At 41.6% G+C, this 18,743-nt stretch overlaps 1 protein-coding gene across 14 annotated transcripts in view; it reads right to left on the reverse strand.

Moving 5' to 3' along the window:
• Nucleotides 1-18,743, reverse strand: part of Top6bl (TOP6B like initiator of meiotic double strand breaks) — an 87,048-nt gene that overhangs the window by 47,295 nt on the left and 21,010 nt on the right. For all 14 annotated transcript variants that reach the window (NM_001426986.1, XM_087573999.1, XM_087573976.1 and 11 more), the window contains one exon: nucleotides 1,780-1,889. In NM_001426986.1, the coding sequence (NP_001413915.1) occupies nucleotides 1,780-1,889 (110 nt within the window). The remainder of the gene's footprint in view (nucleotides 1-1,779; nucleotides 1,890-18,743) is intronic.

Here is an 18,743-nt window from a genome sequence, read left to right on the forward strand (position 1 = left end):
AATCATACGAACTCTAAATATTATATATGGTACTCTAAATATTTGATTTAATCACACGAAAATTTTTCTTAGGGAAACAGTTTTGCAATAGAAAAGAAGAGAAACTTTAATATTCTTTCAAGTGTCATAACCTCCTATATCTCAAGTTTATCTGCTCTAAATTGAAATCTACTTTCCAGGATCATCAAGCTCTCTAGATGAGAGCCCTTCTGTTGGGCTGGGTGTCCTTCTCTGTGCAAGGCAGCACTCAGTGCTTACCTCGCTGTGGCACGCATCACTGTGTGTAATGTGTGCTGACGTGTGCGTCTTTCCTTTACACTCCAAGTTCCTTAGAATCAAACACCACATCCTAAGAAGTGCACCCCTGAGACTTGCATCAGTGTGACTGATCTGAGCAGACACTGTTCTAAGTGAACACATACTGAACGAGCGCTGACCTGTGTGAATCACATGGCTTAAGCTCTAATTCCTCCACTTTCACGTGACACTCGGAAAGTCAGCCCAATTCTCTGAATCTCCATTTTGTCATCTGTAGAGTGGAGTGGTATCCTTATTCTACCCATTTCATAGCGGTGTCAGAGCCTTGAGTATTTGTAAATGTTAGTCATGCGAGTTATTATTTGCCCCAACTGGCTCACGTGCTCTTGTTTCTTAGCATTGCTCTCCGAGGTTCACTGGAATCACCTTTCATTGCTTCTTGACATCAGCAGTTCAGAGCCCACTAACCACTAATTGCTGCACTGTTTACTTTTCATTCCCCTAAAGAAGATAAGGCACAGCCAAGGCATCAGCTGTGCTGACACTGTGCATGTTTCTTTCCCAAGGACTATGTAGTTATTCAAATATGGAAAGATATTTCCCAGAACTTCCTGGAAGATTTTGTTGTTTGTTTTGAGACCAGTTCTTATAAAGCTCAAGCCAGCCTAGAACCTGCAATGTTGCTGAGGATGCCTCTATACCGATCTCTCGCCTCCACCTTCCAAATGCTGGGATTGCAAATGTATGCCACCAAGCCTGGCCCAGGAAGAATGTTTAAATTATTCTAGTTCTTTAGATCTCTATTAATCATTAAAGATAACATAGAAGGCAATTATTCTCAGAAATCTGGACTATAAAGAGATCTGTAAGCCAACTAAATAAAAATTTGTTCAAATGAGATTTTTATTGAAAATACCTTATTACATTTATTTATCATGTGTGTGCATGTGTGCACATATCACACAATATGTGTGGAGGTCAGAAGATAATTCTTCTTGTTGGTTCTCACTTTCCACCTTGTAAAATGCTGGGATCAAACTCAGGTCATCAGGCGTGGTGGCAGGTGCCTTTTTCCATGAGTCACCTCACTGACTCTGGCATTCAAGTTTTATTCAACTGAAAAGTCCACCACCCTGTCTCCATTGCTTAGTTGATACTGATGCCTTAGCCTCCAAGGTTCAGGGATTACAGACATCACACCTGACCCAGATGGCATTTTGATTTGGACTTCCAGCCTACAGAACTGTGAGAAAATAAATCTTTGTTGCTTAAGCTACCCAGTCTATGGAGTTTTGTATTGGAGCTTAGACTAATGCAACCCCCAAGGTCAACTAATTATCAGCCTCTCAGTAGAACACAGACACCAGGATTTTGGGAGCTCCTGGATCATTTAATGTCTGCACAGCTACTTTATTTTACTTTACCTTCAAACTAGGATGGAGCAGGCTGTCTTTCCTGCAATTGTAATTGTATAAAAGTAAGTCAAACGATCAGAGTATACAGAACCACAGCAAAACTTGCCTCAAAAGTCATCTGGCAGGGCGCCTTGACTGATGTATCTTGAGAATGGCCCCCTTCCTCTGAAGCCAGAGTCAGCTTTGCAGACAGCCTGGGCAGTGCAGGCTGTATGTCTATATGAGAAGGAATGTCAACAAATCAGAACAGTATCAAAAGCCAAAGAGGCCTTTTCCGACGAAAGACTACCTGCAAAAAGCAAAATACAGGACTATGTATAATCAACAAGTGGCTCCAACATTGAGACTTGCTTTCTAGAGGAAAGACAGCTATTTATAATGTTTTAGATTAGTTAAACCACTCTGAAGCTTCAGTTTCTATACAGTCACATCCAGTGCCACACATTCTAGCTGATAGTCCTGCATTTTCCACAAATCAGTTTATTACTTAATAAACACAATCCATTAAGGGAACTAATCCAGTGCTAAAAACTGAAAAGTTCAGGAATGACTGCTTCAGGCATGTGCGTTTTAAACTATTGTATCCCTTAACAAGAGTCACATCCTCACCAATTTTCATTTAAGAGCTAACTTCTTGGGGCTGGGGATTTAGCTCAGTGGTAGAGTGCTTACCTAGGAAGTGCAAGGCCCTGGGTTCGGTCCCCAGCTCCGAAAAAAAAGAACCAAAAAAAAAAAAAAAAAAAAGAGCTAACTTCTTTGTGTTTTGTTTGCGTTGACTCAGCTAGCTTTCCACAAAGCAGCAGGGAGGGGCATGGACTCTCCACAACAAAGAGAATATCATAGTATGCACCGTCTTTCTTCTTTATTTCCTGTACCTGAGTTACAAACCAAAAACAAAACAAAACAAAAACCTCCCGCCTTAATAAAACAATCCCCTGCAGGAACAATAAAGAATAGAGCCACTATAACAAGTTAATTCAACTTTAAAAGTCTAATAACAGTAACTTCACCTTGACATAATAATGCTTAAACTATTTTTTTTGACAATTCACAATTATTTATTTATGTAGGAGTCATAAAATACTTTTATAATATACATAAGAAAACCCACATTTAAATGAGTAAGAAATATAATGGCAAGTGATAGAATTTAGTGTTTATAAATGAAACCATCAATAACTGACAGTCAGAGGAGAAACACAGACTATTTAAAAACTGCAGCCATGCATTGTAATATTTTTAAATTGCAAGAAGGCATCGGGCTTTAAAGGGAATGCATAGCTTTATATATTTTTCAGTGATCTCAAAACAGATTTGTAAAGTGTCTTAGATTAACATGAAAGGAGAATGAGACAAGAACTCTGGGAAGCAAAGGAATAGTCACAGCAGCTTGGTAGAAATTCTTATGTATGTGTTCTTCAATTTACATTTGCTCTTGTTATAAGAGAAAAGGCTGAATATGTTAATGAGGATCCTAAACTACATGAAAAATAGCTGTTTAATAAAGCCTGAACACTGACAATCTGCCCCACACTGCACACAGAGTCGGAGTGAATGTGAGCTGTGTAATTCTTAATGCTTCTGGTACAATATTTAGCCCCAATGTCACTGTGTCACTGTCCACATCTCTTCAGAAAGCAGCTTTGAGTTCCTATTAGACTAGTAAGCGTCTGTTGTCTCTTCTCAGCTCCTTACTAAACACATTCCTGTAAACCCTCTGAGATTACATTCAGTACCCTGGTCATATCATGAGCCAGGAATGGCCACAACCTTTTTAAAAAACCACCAAGGCTGGAGAGGGACTCATCAAACTAGATGCTTCTGTTTACGACCTACAGGGGACCTTAAAACCCACAGCTCCCAAATACAATTCAGAACTTGATTATAATATATACTCTTTGTCATGAATAAATGGCTAGCGAGGTTTCTATAAAATGAAACTCTTAACGTATTAAACATGAATATCAATTCTCTTGACTATTTTAAGTATTTGACAGTTAAACACGTATGTAAGACAAACTGGGTAAAGTTTTACATAGAAAAGATATAAATACTGCATAATCTGTAGTGAATATTTGCACATACCCTTTTATATTTAAAGCATAAAATACAACTTGCAAATCTGGTGCTTTTTTTTTTTTTTTTTTTTTTTTTGGTTCTTTTTTTCGGAGCTGGGGACCGAACCCAGGGCCTTGCGCTTCCTAGGTAAGCGCTCTACCACTGAGCTAAATCCCCAGCCCCAAATCTGGTGCTTCTAACCATGTCTTCCTTGGACACTTTCTAACACAGCTAGCGAAGTCTCTCCACGGTCCTGAAGTTCCCTGGGTTCAAGGCTTTCCGACAGGCTTATAGCAAGCATCCGGCTGCCAGAGGCGAATGTCCACAATCACCTGGTTGAGTTTCTGCATCCAGAGATCCCGCTCTTCTTTAGTGTCTGCAGAGAGCCAGTTCTTGGTGACACAGAGTGTGTCCCTGCATTGGCTGACAAGAGTCTCTCGGTCGTCTTCTCTTTGTGGTCGGACAGTAATTAATTCCAGAGTGTTCCGTCTTGCACAGAATTCTCTGTTGGTTGGTTCTATCTGATGACTGATACAATTGGCCAGATTTATCCTTCCTATGGGATTCTTTCGCCTCTCATCATCTGGGTAAGTCCGGTAAGAAATACAGTTGCCAGAGAGAACACACCATCTTCGATGCCAGGCACCAAAGCCACTAACATCTTCAGATATGGTAAGAAAACCTTTCTCCTCAACAGTTGAAGTTACTTGACAGCTTATCTTTAAGCAGATGTGACCTTCCAATGGAGACAAAAAAGGTACCTTGTCCAAAGCAAACTTAGTGTCTCCAACAGAAGATAACGATAGTGTGTGAGATCCAACTAGGGTAAAGTTGCTGGTGCGCACAGCACTGAGACCTCCTGGACTGGCCATAACTGAAGCATGAAGGCTGCTTTTTGAAGTTATAGATGTGAGGAGTCTCTTTGGAGTAATAGCCTTAGACTTGGATGCCTTCTTCTTCTTCTCAGGGCCTGAGGAATCTTTTTTTTGTACCAAGCTGTAAACTTCAACATTTATTTCAAAGTCATTGGAAACATCATTCAGGGTAAACGTGGTATGCTTAAACTATTTAAAAAAGTGTTTTCCCAAGATAAAAACCTAGACATTCATTTTAACAGGGACCATTCTGTTGTCATTGTGTTCTTCAAATGTAATTCAGCCCACAAAGCCCTAAATATAATGGCAGCAAGGTCTCACCACACAGAAGCTCAGTGACCTTGCCACTGAACTCTGCATCAGTCTTTAGGTTAGTGACTCACTGCCTTACTTAGAGAAGCCTCCTTTTTCCAATTCAATTACTTTTCTGTAAAATAAGGGCCAACTGATTAAAATAGTAACATAGTACACAAATGAAGGGAACATCAAAGCAGGAGAAAAGGGGTTGCAAATGTCTCTGAATTTTTTAGAATAATCTTAACCATTTAAAATAAATTGTGTTATAAAACAAAAATACAAAATTGTGTACTTTTTAAAAAGTCTACTCAAAACATCTCAATCTACACACCAAAAAGGAAATGAGCAAGTCAACAAGATATAGATAGAACTGTCAGAGTTAAATTTATAAAGATGAAAGATTCAGAAATATTATTTCAAGATAAATTGAACCTATGTTGAAATCTCATGTTCATGTTCAAACATACACTATAAAACACTTTTTTTTTTAAAGATTTATTTTATTTATTATATATATAAGTACACTGTAGCTGTCTTCAGATACACCAGAAGAGGGCATCGGATCTCCTTACAGATGGTTGTGAGCCACCATGTGGTTGCTGGGAATTGAACTCATGACCTCTGGAAGAGCAGTCGGTGCTCTTAACTACTGAGCCATCTCTCCAGCCCTATAAAACACTTTTAAATTTAATAAAGGCACATTCATGGTGGGGAAAAAAGAAAATGTAAAAATCCGAATGGATAGCAAAAAGAAAGAGGCTTATTTGTTAAGCCTAACAACCTGAGTTCAATCCCTGGCTTCCACATGGTGGAAAAGGAGAATGGTCTCCTACAAGTTGCCCTTTGACCTCCACATGCATCTCATGAATAAGCATTGCCTGCTCACTTGAGGGATAGCTAGAGCAAAGGAAACTGTAGCCACATCATTGCTGTGTGACAAAGGTCTGACTGGCATTATGTAAGCAGCCACAGGACTCAGAACTATATACAATGCAGAAGTTCTGCATGCCACCACCAAGGAAAAGTACAACTCAAGACACACACCATTCAAGCATGCAAGGCTGGAGCTCAGCGCTGAGGACCGCTGACATACAAGTTGTCAACATGAGACGTTTTCAAGCTATGCCATCAGAACTGTAACACAGCAAACAACACTGTACCTGAGAGTTAATAATGAGACACTGTAAAATAAATATCTATACCTTTAACGAAGAAGAAGCCATGAAACAAGAACTCATTGTAAAAAATTAAAACAAAACTAATGAGGGCAACATTTTTAAAAATCTTGGAATTTAAAAGTACAATGTTTGAAATTAAAACCTTATAAATGGGGATCTGGAGAGAGAGCCAAGCTGTTAGGAGCACTTACTGCTCTTGCAGAGGGCGTGAATTTGATCACCAGCACCTGCATGACTCATAACCATCTGTAACTCCAGTTCCTGGGGCTCTAATGCCTTCTTTTTTTTTTTGGTTCTTTTTTTCGGAGCTAGGGATCGAACCCAGGGCCTTGTGCTTCCTAGGTAAGCGCTCTACCACTGAGCTAAATCCCCAGCCCCTAATGCCTTCTTTTGACCTCCACAGACATCAATCACTCATGAGATACAGATATAATACACACAAACAAAACACTTACACATAAAATAAATAAATTTAATACAAATAAATCTTTAAAAATACTTATAAATGGTTCAACTGGATGAGAATAAACCAAAATAAAAGTTAGGACATGAATGTTTTTAGCAATATTATTTATAATAACACAAAATGGAACTGAAATATCTACCAAATGATAAGTACTGGGCTTAACAAAATGTAAGATATCACTTCAACTATAAAAAGAAATGGAGTACAAACTGGCTAGTCAACTTGTTAGAGTTATCTGAAGGGGTTGGAGAGATGGCTCAGAGGTTAAGAGCATTGACTGCTCTTCCAGAGGTCCTGAGTTCAATTCCCAGCAACCACATGGTGGCTCACAACCATCTGTAGTGGGATCCGATGCCCTCTTCTGGTGTGTCTGAAGACGGATATAGTGTACTCATATACATAAAATAAATAAATAAATCTTAAAAAAGAGAGTTATCTGAAAGGAAAGAGCCCTAATTGAGAAAATGCCTCCATAAGATCTGGCTGCAAGGTATGTTCTTATTTAGTTATTGATGGGGGAGTGTCTAGCCCATTGTAGGTGGTGCCATCCTTAGACTAGTTGGTCCTGGGTCCTGCAAGAAAGCAGTCTAGGGGGTTGGGGATTTAGCTCAGTGGTAGAGCGCTTGCCTAGGAAGCGTAAGGCCCTGGGTTCGGTCCCCAGCTCCGAAAAAAGGAAAAAAAAAAAAAAAGAAAGCAGTCTAAGAGAGCTAGTAAACACCTATGACTTCTATGTCAGCTCCTGCCTCCAGGTTCCTGCACTGTTTGAGATCCTGTCCAGATTTCCTTCAAAGAGAACAGTGACATGCAAGTGTAAACCAAATAAACCCTTTCCTCCCCAACTTGTTTCTTTTTAAAGTTATGTACTTATATTTATGTACAGAAAACTTAGTTTACATTCAACCCAGTTTAGTGGCGAGTTCTTTAGCCTTTGCCTTTTCCAGCTTGGCAATGCGAGCCACAGACTTAGGACCCAGGACATTACCTCCTCAGTGGCAGCAGATGTCCTCATATCTGTCATTATAATTAGTCCTAATAGCTTCCACCAGCTTAGCCAGAGCACCCTTGTCTGCCGAGTTAACTTGTGTGAAGGCAACAGTGGTGCACGTCTTCCTGTGGACCAGGTGCCCCAGCCTGGCCTTCCCCTTGATGGTGCAGTAGGGCACCCCCATCTTTCAATACAGGCAGGCAGGGAAACCATCAGCTCAATGGGGTCCACATTGTGGGCAATCACCACCAGCTAAGCCTCCTTGTTCTCCACCAAGGTGGTGACTGTATTGACCCCTGCTCAGAGGGCAGGTGGCCTCTTAGTTGGGACATCCCCTTTGCTCGCAGCTTTCTTCTCAGCAGGGACCAGCAGCTTTTGCTTCTTCTCCTGCTTTGTCTCTGACCTGTACTTGTGGGCAAGCTTAAGCAGCTGAGTCGCTGTTTGCCTGTCCAGGGCCTGGGTGAACTGGTTGATGGCAGGAGGTACTGTGAGCCGCTTATAGAGGATGGCTCTTTGCCGCTGCAGCCTGATGTAGTTGTGCCATTTGACGAAGCGCATTAGACATCTTTTGGGCTGGATGTCCTGCCCAATGCCGAAGTTCTTGGGCCTTTTCTCAAACAAAGGACTGACCACCTTTTTGGACTCCTGTTTCTTGACGACGGCAGGGGTGCCAGAGCCACCTTCTTCCCCTTGGCCTTCTTTGGGCATCTTGCTCAGCTGCAGGAGAGAGCCCCAAGTTGTTTTTTGTCATGGTGTTTTGTTACAGCAATAGAAACACTAAGATGCACAGTAAATCCTAAAAACCACGCTTAGGTAAAACACCAGTCACAAAAGGCTATGTGTCATATTCCATAAAAAAACAAATTAATGTCACCGAGGCACAGGGACTGAGGCAAGTAGAGTGGTTATTGTTAGGGTCAGGATTTTTTTTTAGGTGATGAAAATACTGGAATTAGATAATATTTATGATTAGATGATAATTGAGAGCATATGATTAGATAATGAATTAGATAATTACTGAAATATATAAAAACAGGTGAACTATAAGCATCAAAACGGCATAGTATGACATGTGGAATTTATATCAATCAAGAAAAAAAATTAAGGGCTGGAGAGATGGCTCAGTGGTTGAGAGCACTGACTGCCCTTCCAGAGGTCCTGAGTTCGATTCCCAGCAACCACATGGTGGTTCACAACCATCTGTAATGGGATCTGATGCCCTCTTCTGGTGTGTCTGAAGACAGCTACAGTGTACTTACATATAATAAATAAATAAATCTTTAAAACAAAAAAAGAAAGAAAAAAAGAGAAGTACTGACAAAATTATTATAAAACAAAGACATATATGTTACTATTTGAACAAGCTAGCCAGGTACAAAGAAGTCTAATTTTCTAACAAACAAAACAGGACTGGTGGGATGGTTCTGCAGGCTTGCCCTGCAAGGCTGACCACAGGAGTTATATAGCCTTGGATCCTATGTTGTAAGAAGATAACCAACTCCAGATAGTTGTTCTCTCACCAACAGGCTAAACCTGGAAAAGCCTTTGCCCAGCAGGGATAAGACTTCCCTATGTCCTCCCAGATGAAGCCCCTCCTCCCCTAGCCTTTCTCAACCTACATACTATAGCTCCTCCCTGGGGCTGAGTGCCACTAAGGTAGAGTTGCTTATAATAGATGGTGGGAACAGCAAGACACTCAACTGAGAGTTTCAGGACATTCTCTGCCCCTTTATGAGGGCGTCTTAACAGTCAGCAAGCCCAGCTAGGACAATCCTTTTGCAAAGGCCACAGCTGAATTTCCCAAGATGGCAGTTGCTTGGCTTGGAGAACAGTCATAATACGCACATACAAAAATACAGTAATACAATAAAATGTTTTTTTCAGTTACTACTGTACTTTATTGTGTTCAACCAAATCACCATGTTACAAAAATAGCAAGCTGCCATAATAAAAAATAAGGCTCCTCTATCCAGCACCAGATAGCATCATTTTACTTTCAAGCCTAGAAATTGCACACTTGTATATAAACCAACCGAAGATGAGGATTGAGAGTTCATCTTGGTGGATTTTTCCTTTGATGAATATGAAGTGTCCTTCCTTATCTTTTTTGATGACTTTTAATTGAAAATTGATTTTATTTGATATTAGAATGGCTACTCCAGCTTGCTTCTTCTGACCATTTGCTTGGAAAGTTGTTTTCCAGCCTTTCACTCTGAGGTAGTGTCTGTCTTTGTCTCTGAGGTGTGTTTCCTGTAGGCAGCAGAATGCAGGGTCCTCATTGTGTATCCAGTTTGTTAATCTATGTCTTTTTATTGGGGAGTTGAGGCCATTGATGTTGAGAGATATTAAGGAATAGTGATTATTGCTTCCTGTTATAGTCATATTTGGATGTGAGGTTATGTTTGTGTGCTTTTCTTCTCTTTGTTTTGTTGCCAAGATGATTAGTTTCTTGCTTCTTCTAGGGTATAGCTTGCCTCCTTATGTTGGGCTTTACCCTTTATTATCCTTTGTAGTCCTGGATTTGTAGAAAGATATTGTGTAAATTTGGTTTTGTCATGGAATATCTTGGTTTCTCCATCTATGTTAATTGAGAGTTTTGCAGGATACAGTAACCTGGGCTGGCATTTGTGTTCTCTTAGGGTCTGTATGACATCTGTCCAGGATCTTCTGGCCTTCATAGTTTCTGGCGAAAAGTCTGGTGTGATTCTGATAGGTCTGCCTTTATATGTTACTTGACCTTTTTCCCTTACTGCTTTTAATATTCTTTCTTTATTTTGTGTGTTTGGTGTTTTGACAATTATGTGACGGGAGGTGTTTCTTTTCTGGTCCAATCTATTTGGAGTTCTGTAGGCTTCTTGTATGTCTATGGGTATCTCTTTTTTTAGGTTAGGGAAGTTTTCTTCTATGATTTTGTTGAAGATATTTACTGGTCCTTTGAGCTGGGAGTCTTCACTCTCTTCTATACCTATTATCCTTAGGTTTGATCTTCTCATTGAGTCCTGGATTTCCTGTATGTTTTGGACCAGTAGCTTTTTCTGCTTTACATTATCTTTGACAGTTGAGTCAATGATTTCTATGGAATCTTCTGCTCCCGAGATTCTCTCTTCCATCTCTTGTATTCTGTTGGTGAAGCTTGTATCTACAGCTCCTTGTCTTTTCTTTTGATTTTCTATGTCCAAGGTTGTTTCCATGTGTTCTTTCTTGATTGCCTCTATTTCCATTTTTAATTCCTTCAACTGTTTGATTGTGTTTTCCTGGAATTCTTTCAGGCATTTTTGCGATTCCTCTCTGTAGGCTTCTACTTGTTCTCTAAGGGAGTTCTTTATGTCTTTCTTGAAGTCCTCCAGCATCATGATTAAATATGATTTTGAAACTAGATCTTGCTTTTCTGGTGTGTTTGGATATTCCGTGTTTGCTTTGGTGGGAGAATTGGGCTCCGATGATGCCATGTAGTCTTGGTTTCTGTTGCTTGGGTTCCTGCGCTTGCCTCTCGCCATCAGATTATCTCTAGTGTTACTTTGTTCTGCTATTTCTGACCGTGGCTAGACTGTCCTATAAGCCTGTGTGTCAGGAGTGCTGTAGACCTGTTTTCCTGTTTTCTTTCAGCCAGTTATGGGGACAGAGTGTTCTGCTTTCGGGCGTGTAGTTTTTCCTCTCTACAGGTCTTCAGCTGTTCCTGTGGGCCTGTGTCTTGAGTTCACCAGGCAGGTTTCTTGCAGGGGAAAAGTTGGTCCTACCTGTGGTTCCAAGGCTCAAGTTTGCTCGTGGGGTACTGCCTAAGTCCTCTCCGCGGCGGCAGCAACCGGGAAGATCTGCGCCGCTCTTTCCGGGAGCCTCCGTGCACCAGGGTTCCAGATGACGTTTGGTGTTTTCCTCTGGCGTCTGGATGTGCACAGAGTGCAGTCTCTTCTGGTTTCCCAGGCGTGTCTGCCTCTCTGAAGGTTCAGCTCTCCCTCCCACGGGATTTGGGTGCAGAGAACTGTTTATCCGGTCTGTTTCCTTCAGGTTCCGGCGGTGTCTCAGGCGCAGGGGTCCTGCCGCTCCCGGGCCCTCCCCTACAGGAACCCAGAGGCCTTATACAGTTGCCTCTTGGGCCAGGGATGTGGGCAGGGGTGGGCAGTGTTGGTGGTCTCCTCCGCTCTGCAGCCTCAGGAGTGCCCACCTGATCAGGCGGTGAGGTCTCTCTCCCACGGGGTTTGGGAGCAGAGAGCTGCTGCGGGCCGGACAATAAAATGTTTTAAAAGCCACATATATAAACATATCACAACAAAACAGAATAACAAAGATAAAGAAAGAACCCTAAAAGTCATGGGACCATAAATAAATAAAATGAATTAAAAGAAACACAAACTAGGGCCAGGACAACAGCTCAGTTGATTAAGGGCACTTGCTATGCAAGCCTGGTAACCTGAGTTTGATCCCCAGAACTTCCATCAGGAAAGGTGGAAGGAGAGAACCAATTTCATAGCCCAGTACTCTGATCTCTGTATTTATGGCATCGCACGCACTACGCCCACCTCATCCCACCTGGCAGCAGACACAATAATATGAGAGCAGAGACAGAGAGGAATGCTAGATTTCTTATCAGCAAAACTTAGTGCAAGACAGAAAAACTACCTTTGATTCTGGACCTCTTCCTTCCCCCATCTCTTTTTTGAAGTGTTGTGGATAGAACTCAGGATCTCACAGATGCTATGCAAATGCTCTATCACTGAGCAACAGCCTCAACTCCTTATTCTTAGTATTCTTAGTATGGAGCAGGTTCCCCAGTTCCATATGGACTTTTAAGATAGGTAACTACCATTAAAAAATAAGAAACTTAGGGGTTGGGGATTTAGCTCAGTGGTAGAGCGCTTGCCTAGGAAGCGCAAGGCCCTGGGTTCGGTCCCCAGCTCCAAAAAAAAGAACCAAAAAAAAAAAAAAAATAAGAAACTTGGGCTGAAGAAATGGGTCAACCATGAAAGGTAAGCACACAACCAAAAATGCAAAAAACAACAAACAAAAAACTTATCTGGCAACAAGAGCTCAAAAGAATACTTGATTACCTCGTATAATGTCCTTGGTTCAATTTATAGCCCATGCAGAGAAAAGGAAGGAAGGGAAGGAAGAAAGGGGGAATAAGGAGAGGGGAGGGAAGAGGGGAAAGGCAAGGGAAGCAAGAGACAGGGAAGAAGAGAAGAGCATATAAGAAAAGAAGAGGGGAGGGGGAGAATTAATTTTAAATATTTATCAGGGGTCAAAGAGACGGCTCAGCAGGAAAAGGCACAGCAGCCAAACCTGATGACTTGTGTTTGATTCCTGGAATCTATATGGTAGATGGAGAGAATACAGACTCTGGTAAGTTGTCCTTTGACTTCCACATGTAAGTCTTACACAAAACAGATGTTTAAAACAAGTTTATATTAAGAAGCCCTAATTCGGGGTTGGGGATTTAGCTCAGAGGTAGAGCGCTTGCCTAGCAAGTGCAAGGCCCTGGGTTCGGTCCCCAGCTCCGGAAAAAAAAAAAAAGAAAGAAGCCCTAATTCTAAGTACCACTAAACCAAACAGCACAACCATTTAAAAAGAATTGATCTTGTCAGGCAGTAGTGTCAGGCGCTCGCTCACCTTCATTCTCAACACTTGGGAGGCAGAGGCCAGCCTGGTCTACAGAGAGAGTTCCAGGACAGCCAAGGTTATACAGAGAAACCATGTCTTGAAAAAAATTTCGGGGCTGGGGATTTAGCTCAGTGGTAGAGCGCTTACCTAGGAAGCGCAAGGCCCTGGGTTCGGTCCCCAGCTCCGAAAAAAAGAACCAAAAAAAAAAAAAAAGACACAGAAAAAAATTTAAAAGAAAAGATTTGATACTTTTGCATAAAGGAAGAAAAAGAGACTATTCTTATTAAACTACCTCCTATAGGTCTTTAATGATTAAGGCTGATGGGAAAATTTTAGTTGTGTGCCGATATAAACACCCACCAAAACAAGTTCTTGGGACCTCTCCAGCAATGAAGGTGCAGGATTTGGAGGGACAAAGTCATACTAAGTCAGATGACTGTGGAAAATGTCTTGATTTTCCTTAAACTTACGACTTAAAATGTATAAAAATCAAGACTGAACAAGGTCAAGGTAACTCGTCTGATAAAATAAAACATCAATATCCTTCAGAGGAAGATAGCAGGATATAGAATATGACTGTGCATTGCTTGATGTAAAATAAAATTGTACAAGCCAGATGTGATGGCACATGCCTGTAATCCATGATTCTCAACCTGTGAGTGGAGACCTCTTTGGGAACAAGTATCAGATATTTATATTATAACTCATAGTAGTAGCAAAATTACAGTTATGGAGTAGCAATGAAATAATTTTATGGTTGAGGGTCATCATAACATGAGAATTGCATCAAAGGGCCGCAGTATTAGGAAGTTTGAGAACCAATGCTATAACCCTAGCACTCCTGAGGCTGAGGTCAGAGCACTTCTCCAGGTTTGAGGACATTCTGGCATACTTGGTAAATACCAGGTCAGCCAGAACTATAGAGTGGGACCCTAGCTAACACAAAACAAATAAACACAAAAATTTAAAATATGCACAAAAGGAAATATAAACAAGAAAAGTAGTGGTGATCACAGTCCAAGAAAGTAGTGGTGATACACACCTTTAACCACACCACTTAAGGCAAGAGGATTACCATGAGTTTCAGATCAGCCAGGATATGTGCGATTAACAGACGGACACAGACAGACAGACAGACACATACACACACAGAGAGACAGACAGACAGAGACAGAAAGAGGTGATCAATAGAACCCGGGCTTGGATGGTACACATCAGTCAAAGCCCCTACCAAGGGCTCAGCATTGCTACCAAGGCCCCACACCAGCCTCATGGTCCTGGCTGAATAGAGTTTCTTAGTTCTCCTATAAACACAGTCCAGTCTGAACCTGAGACCTGAGGGTCAAACACTGCTTCCAACATCCTGTTTCCTTTAGTGGCACCTGTCCCTTTTTGTTTTCCAGTCCCAAATACTTATAGAGATCTCTGTACTAGGAATTCTGTAATTTTCGTTGCTTTAAAAACACAGATATATTACAAGAATGTTTTTGCTTTAATATAGGTGTGGGATATGGACTGTTTCAGACTGTCCACAGCAGCTGACTACGATTTGTCTCATGTTCTAGCAGGAGCACGATTTTGCCAGCTGCAGATAGTTTCTGTGATTGCGTGATGTTTGGAATTCTAAGGACTGGAGCAGACATTACATGCCCCAAGGAACTTGATGCCCCTAATTAGCTCCTTCGCTGCTTGTCTGGAAGACTTTCCTCCTAGCTCTAACAGCTATGGGACTGAGTATTCTCTGATTGCCACCATCTGCACCTGCAGGTTTAATCTTCGCCATCAGGACACTAATTTCTTGTTTCTTCTTTGCATATGACCACAGCCAACCAACAACCCAATAACTCTGTCTCTTGGCCCGAGCATTCATACACCCTCTGAGAAGCAGTCTTGCCTCATTTACAGGTCTCACTAACCTCTACATTGTCTCAAACCTTTAGGGACAAACCATGTTGAAATTCCCTCTGCAGGCAGGTGGTGGCACATGTCTTTAATCCCAGTACTAGGAAGGTGAGGCAGGTGGATCTCTGTGGCCAGCCTGGTCTACAAAGTGAGTTCCAGGACAGCCAGAGCTACACAGAGAAAATCTGTCCCAAAAAAAAAAAAATAAATTAAAATAAATAAAAAATTAAAATTCCTTCTGCAACCCCTTGTGTACACACACACACACACACACACACACACACACACACACACACACACAACTTCAGATATTTATCATATCAAAGACTACACACCATTGTTCTACACAGTATCTACCCTTCTCTTTAGGTCCGAATAACAGAACCTTGACTCTACCAACATTCATTCTGGGGAACCAATAAGTTTATTGGATTTTTTACAGAGCAGAAATAAGGGGCTACTTACAGGAGTGTGGGCACTTCTGGAAAGCCTTTAGCCAGCAGGAATGGACGTTCTTCCTCTCTAGTCTTCCCTTCCTTTATACTTACCTTTCCCTAAGGCCTCATGCAATTAGGGAAAGACGTGCCCATCTGTGATAGATAATCTTTTGCATGAGGCCCAAGTAATGGCCCCCACAGACTCATGGGTTTGAATGCTTGGTCCATGGGGAGTGGCATTATTAGGAAGTGTGGCCTTGTTGGAGGAAGTATGTCATTGTGGAAGTGTGCTTTGAGGTTTCCGAGTGCTTAAGCTCTACCCAGTATGGAACTGTCTCTACATGGATCACGGTGTAGAATTCTTGGTTCCTCTAGTCAGCTTGGATGCTACCATGCTTCCCACCATGATGGTAATATACTAAACCTTTGAAACTGTAAGCCAGCTCCAAATAAATGTTGTCCTTCCTAAGACTTGCCTTTATAAGAGTTGATTATGGAGTCTCTTCACAGAAATCGAAACCTAAGACAGGTGAACTCTCCAAGATAGTAGCTTTTGGCTCAGAAGACAGTCATACACAGCAGATGCTAAATTCAGGGCAGACTTTCTTTTTTTTAGGAGCTGGGGACCGAACCCAGGGCCTTGCGGTTGCTAGGCAAGCGCTCTACCACTGAGCCAAATCCCCAACCCTTCAGGGCAGACTTTAATGCTTCTATTATAGCTGTGTTCATTTATAAGATACTTCCAGTTAAATGTTAGCTTAATTAATGCATGGACTCAGGAGCAAAAGCAAAGAATGCTTTTGGGTTTTTTGACATAGGGTTTCTCTGTGTAGCTCTGGCTGTCCTGGAACTCACTCTGTACACCAGACTGGTCTGGTAATCAGAGCTCCACCTGCCTCTGCTTCCTGAGTGCTGGGATTAAAGGTGTGTGCCACCACCACCTAACTTCTGTCACTATTCTTTTCAAGTGACATACTAACAAACTTGTCTATCTTATGACTGCACTTCTGAGGATCCTGGCTTATTCTGATGGTGGTGAAACTTCACCAAAACAACTGAAGATACAAAGTCATTATTTCCTACTTTTCCTTTTGGTTCCTTCATTATTTTACACCAGAAGAAAGAAACATAAAAATAAGTCTGCTCAAATACTCAAAACAAGGAATGAACTAGGGAATGATCTAGGGAATGTCAGCAGAGAAATGAACACTATAGAAAATCAAATGAGTCTTTTCCTAAGCCAGCATTCCAAAGACAGAGTCATGCTCAAGTGCCAAGATCATGAGCCCTACCCAGTGAGAAAACAGACAAGTCTAAGTTGGGTATCTCCCAGATGACAAACTAGAGACACACCTGAACCTCAAGGCCCAGCAGCTGCCAAGGTTTTCACATCTGGAATGGTCATAAAACTATCATTTTATTTTATTTTATTCATTTTTATTTTATCATTTTATTCCTCAACAGAAATCTTCTCAGAAAACCCAAGTAAAACCAGTGCATGATTTAGAGAGAACATTCAGTGGAAAGCGTGTAGTCTTTCTGTTCAGAGAACTCTGCCTAAGCCAGCTTGAAAAGCTGTATGAAAAATAAACAAAAGGCCCCAGAAGGGGTTGGGGATTTAGCTCAGTGGTAGAGCGCTTGCCTAGGAAGCGCAAGGCCCTGGGTTGGTCCCCAGCTCCGGAAAAAAAAGAAAAAGAAAGAAAAAAAAAAAAAAAAAAAAAAAAGGCCCCAGAAGCTGCATCCAGACGGCTGTGCATGATGCAATACTTCAGGCGTTGCCTTCCCGAGTGAAGCTGGGGGAAGGAGGATCTGGGAAACTGGAAGGATGCTAGCTCGAAAAGGTTTACTGAGACAAAGTACAAAAGAAAACATATAACACAAGGCTGAAACTTGTTTGTGTGTTTGTGTGTGTGTCTTTAAGAATTCCTCAAAGCGGGGCTGGGGATTTAGCTCAGTGGTAGAGCGCTTACCTAAGAAGCACAAGGCCCTGGGTTCGGTCCCCAGCTCCGAAAAAAAGAACCAAAAAAAAAAAAAAAAAAAAAAGAATTCCTCAAAGCTTTGATATAAATAAATATGAAAGCTGGCAAGATGGCTCAGTAGATAAAGGTGCTGGCTGCCAAGCCTGACAACTTGACTCGGATCCTCAGAACTAAGTAGGAAGAGAACGGTCTCCTGTAAATTATCCTCTGACTGAAGAGGAAACTTCTGGTTTCTTTGGAAAATCAGTTATGTCAAATGATGTTCTGTGGGGGCACACGAGTGGAAGGATGTTTGCTAAGCAGACACAGGTGAAAGGATGGTCACAGCAGACGTGTGGAAGGACCCGTGATGTTTAGGAGGATAAACACAGACAGCGGGAGCAGCACCACTGCTCTGCTCTTCTTCACTCTCCGCGGACAGCACACATGTATTGGTCCACCTTGCATTGCATTGTTGAGTTTTGCTGGTGATGACTGGATAGAAACTCACCAAAGAACTTCTCATGAGGTTCCTGTGGCTTCCTGCTGCTTCTGTGACCCGGATGGTTGGTGAGCATTGCCATTTTTTCTGGAATGAACTGCCCCTGCTGGTCCTGTGTGATGTCTGCTGAGTGGACTGGGCTGCAGCTGCTGGATTGTGTTGGTGTTTTTCTAGAAGGTTGGACTGCTGCTATCCTGACAACAAAGATTGGACTTGCCCCAAAGAACTATTTCTAGAAAGGTCTACTTTCCCTGTGTCTGAATAACTTTTCCTTTCCACTACCTTTGGTGGGTGGTAGGATAGAGGAGAGGCTGAACCCTTATTAAAGTAGGTTGAGAAAAATATACGCCAATATCTGATCTCCATGCACACTATGGTACACACATACCCATATGCTTGCTCACACACACAAACACACATACACACCTGGATGCATACACAAACAAATGTAATAAAAATGTAGTGATAACAAAGTATCATTCACAGGAAAAAAACAAAGAAAACCACATGGGAATTCTATAACTGAAAAGTTGAACTTACTGGATTGGTTCATCAGCAATGTCGACATGAAAGACCAGCCACTGAAATCACTGAAGACCAGTAAAAAACAAAACCAAAAATGTCCCAAAGCAGGACACAGTGTAATGCATCTGTAAACCCAGCTACTTAGCTTTAGAAGGACTGTCAAATCCGGGAGTTTGAGGCCAGCCTAAGCAACATAGTAAGATATCGTATCATTTTCTCTAAAGCTGTATTATCTTACCTAAAGAAGAGTAGTAACAGTCAGAAATTGCAAACAACGTAGATGCCTCTCAAC

The sequence above is a fragment of the Rattus norvegicus genome, chromosome 1 (genome assembly GCF_021556685.1).
Source record: "Rattus norvegicus strain SHRSP/BbbUtx chromosome 1, alternate assembly SHRSP_T2T, whole genome shotgun sequence".
Taxonomy (NCBI): Eukaryota; Metazoa; Chordata; class Mammalia; order Rodentia; family Muridae; genus Rattus; species Rattus norvegicus.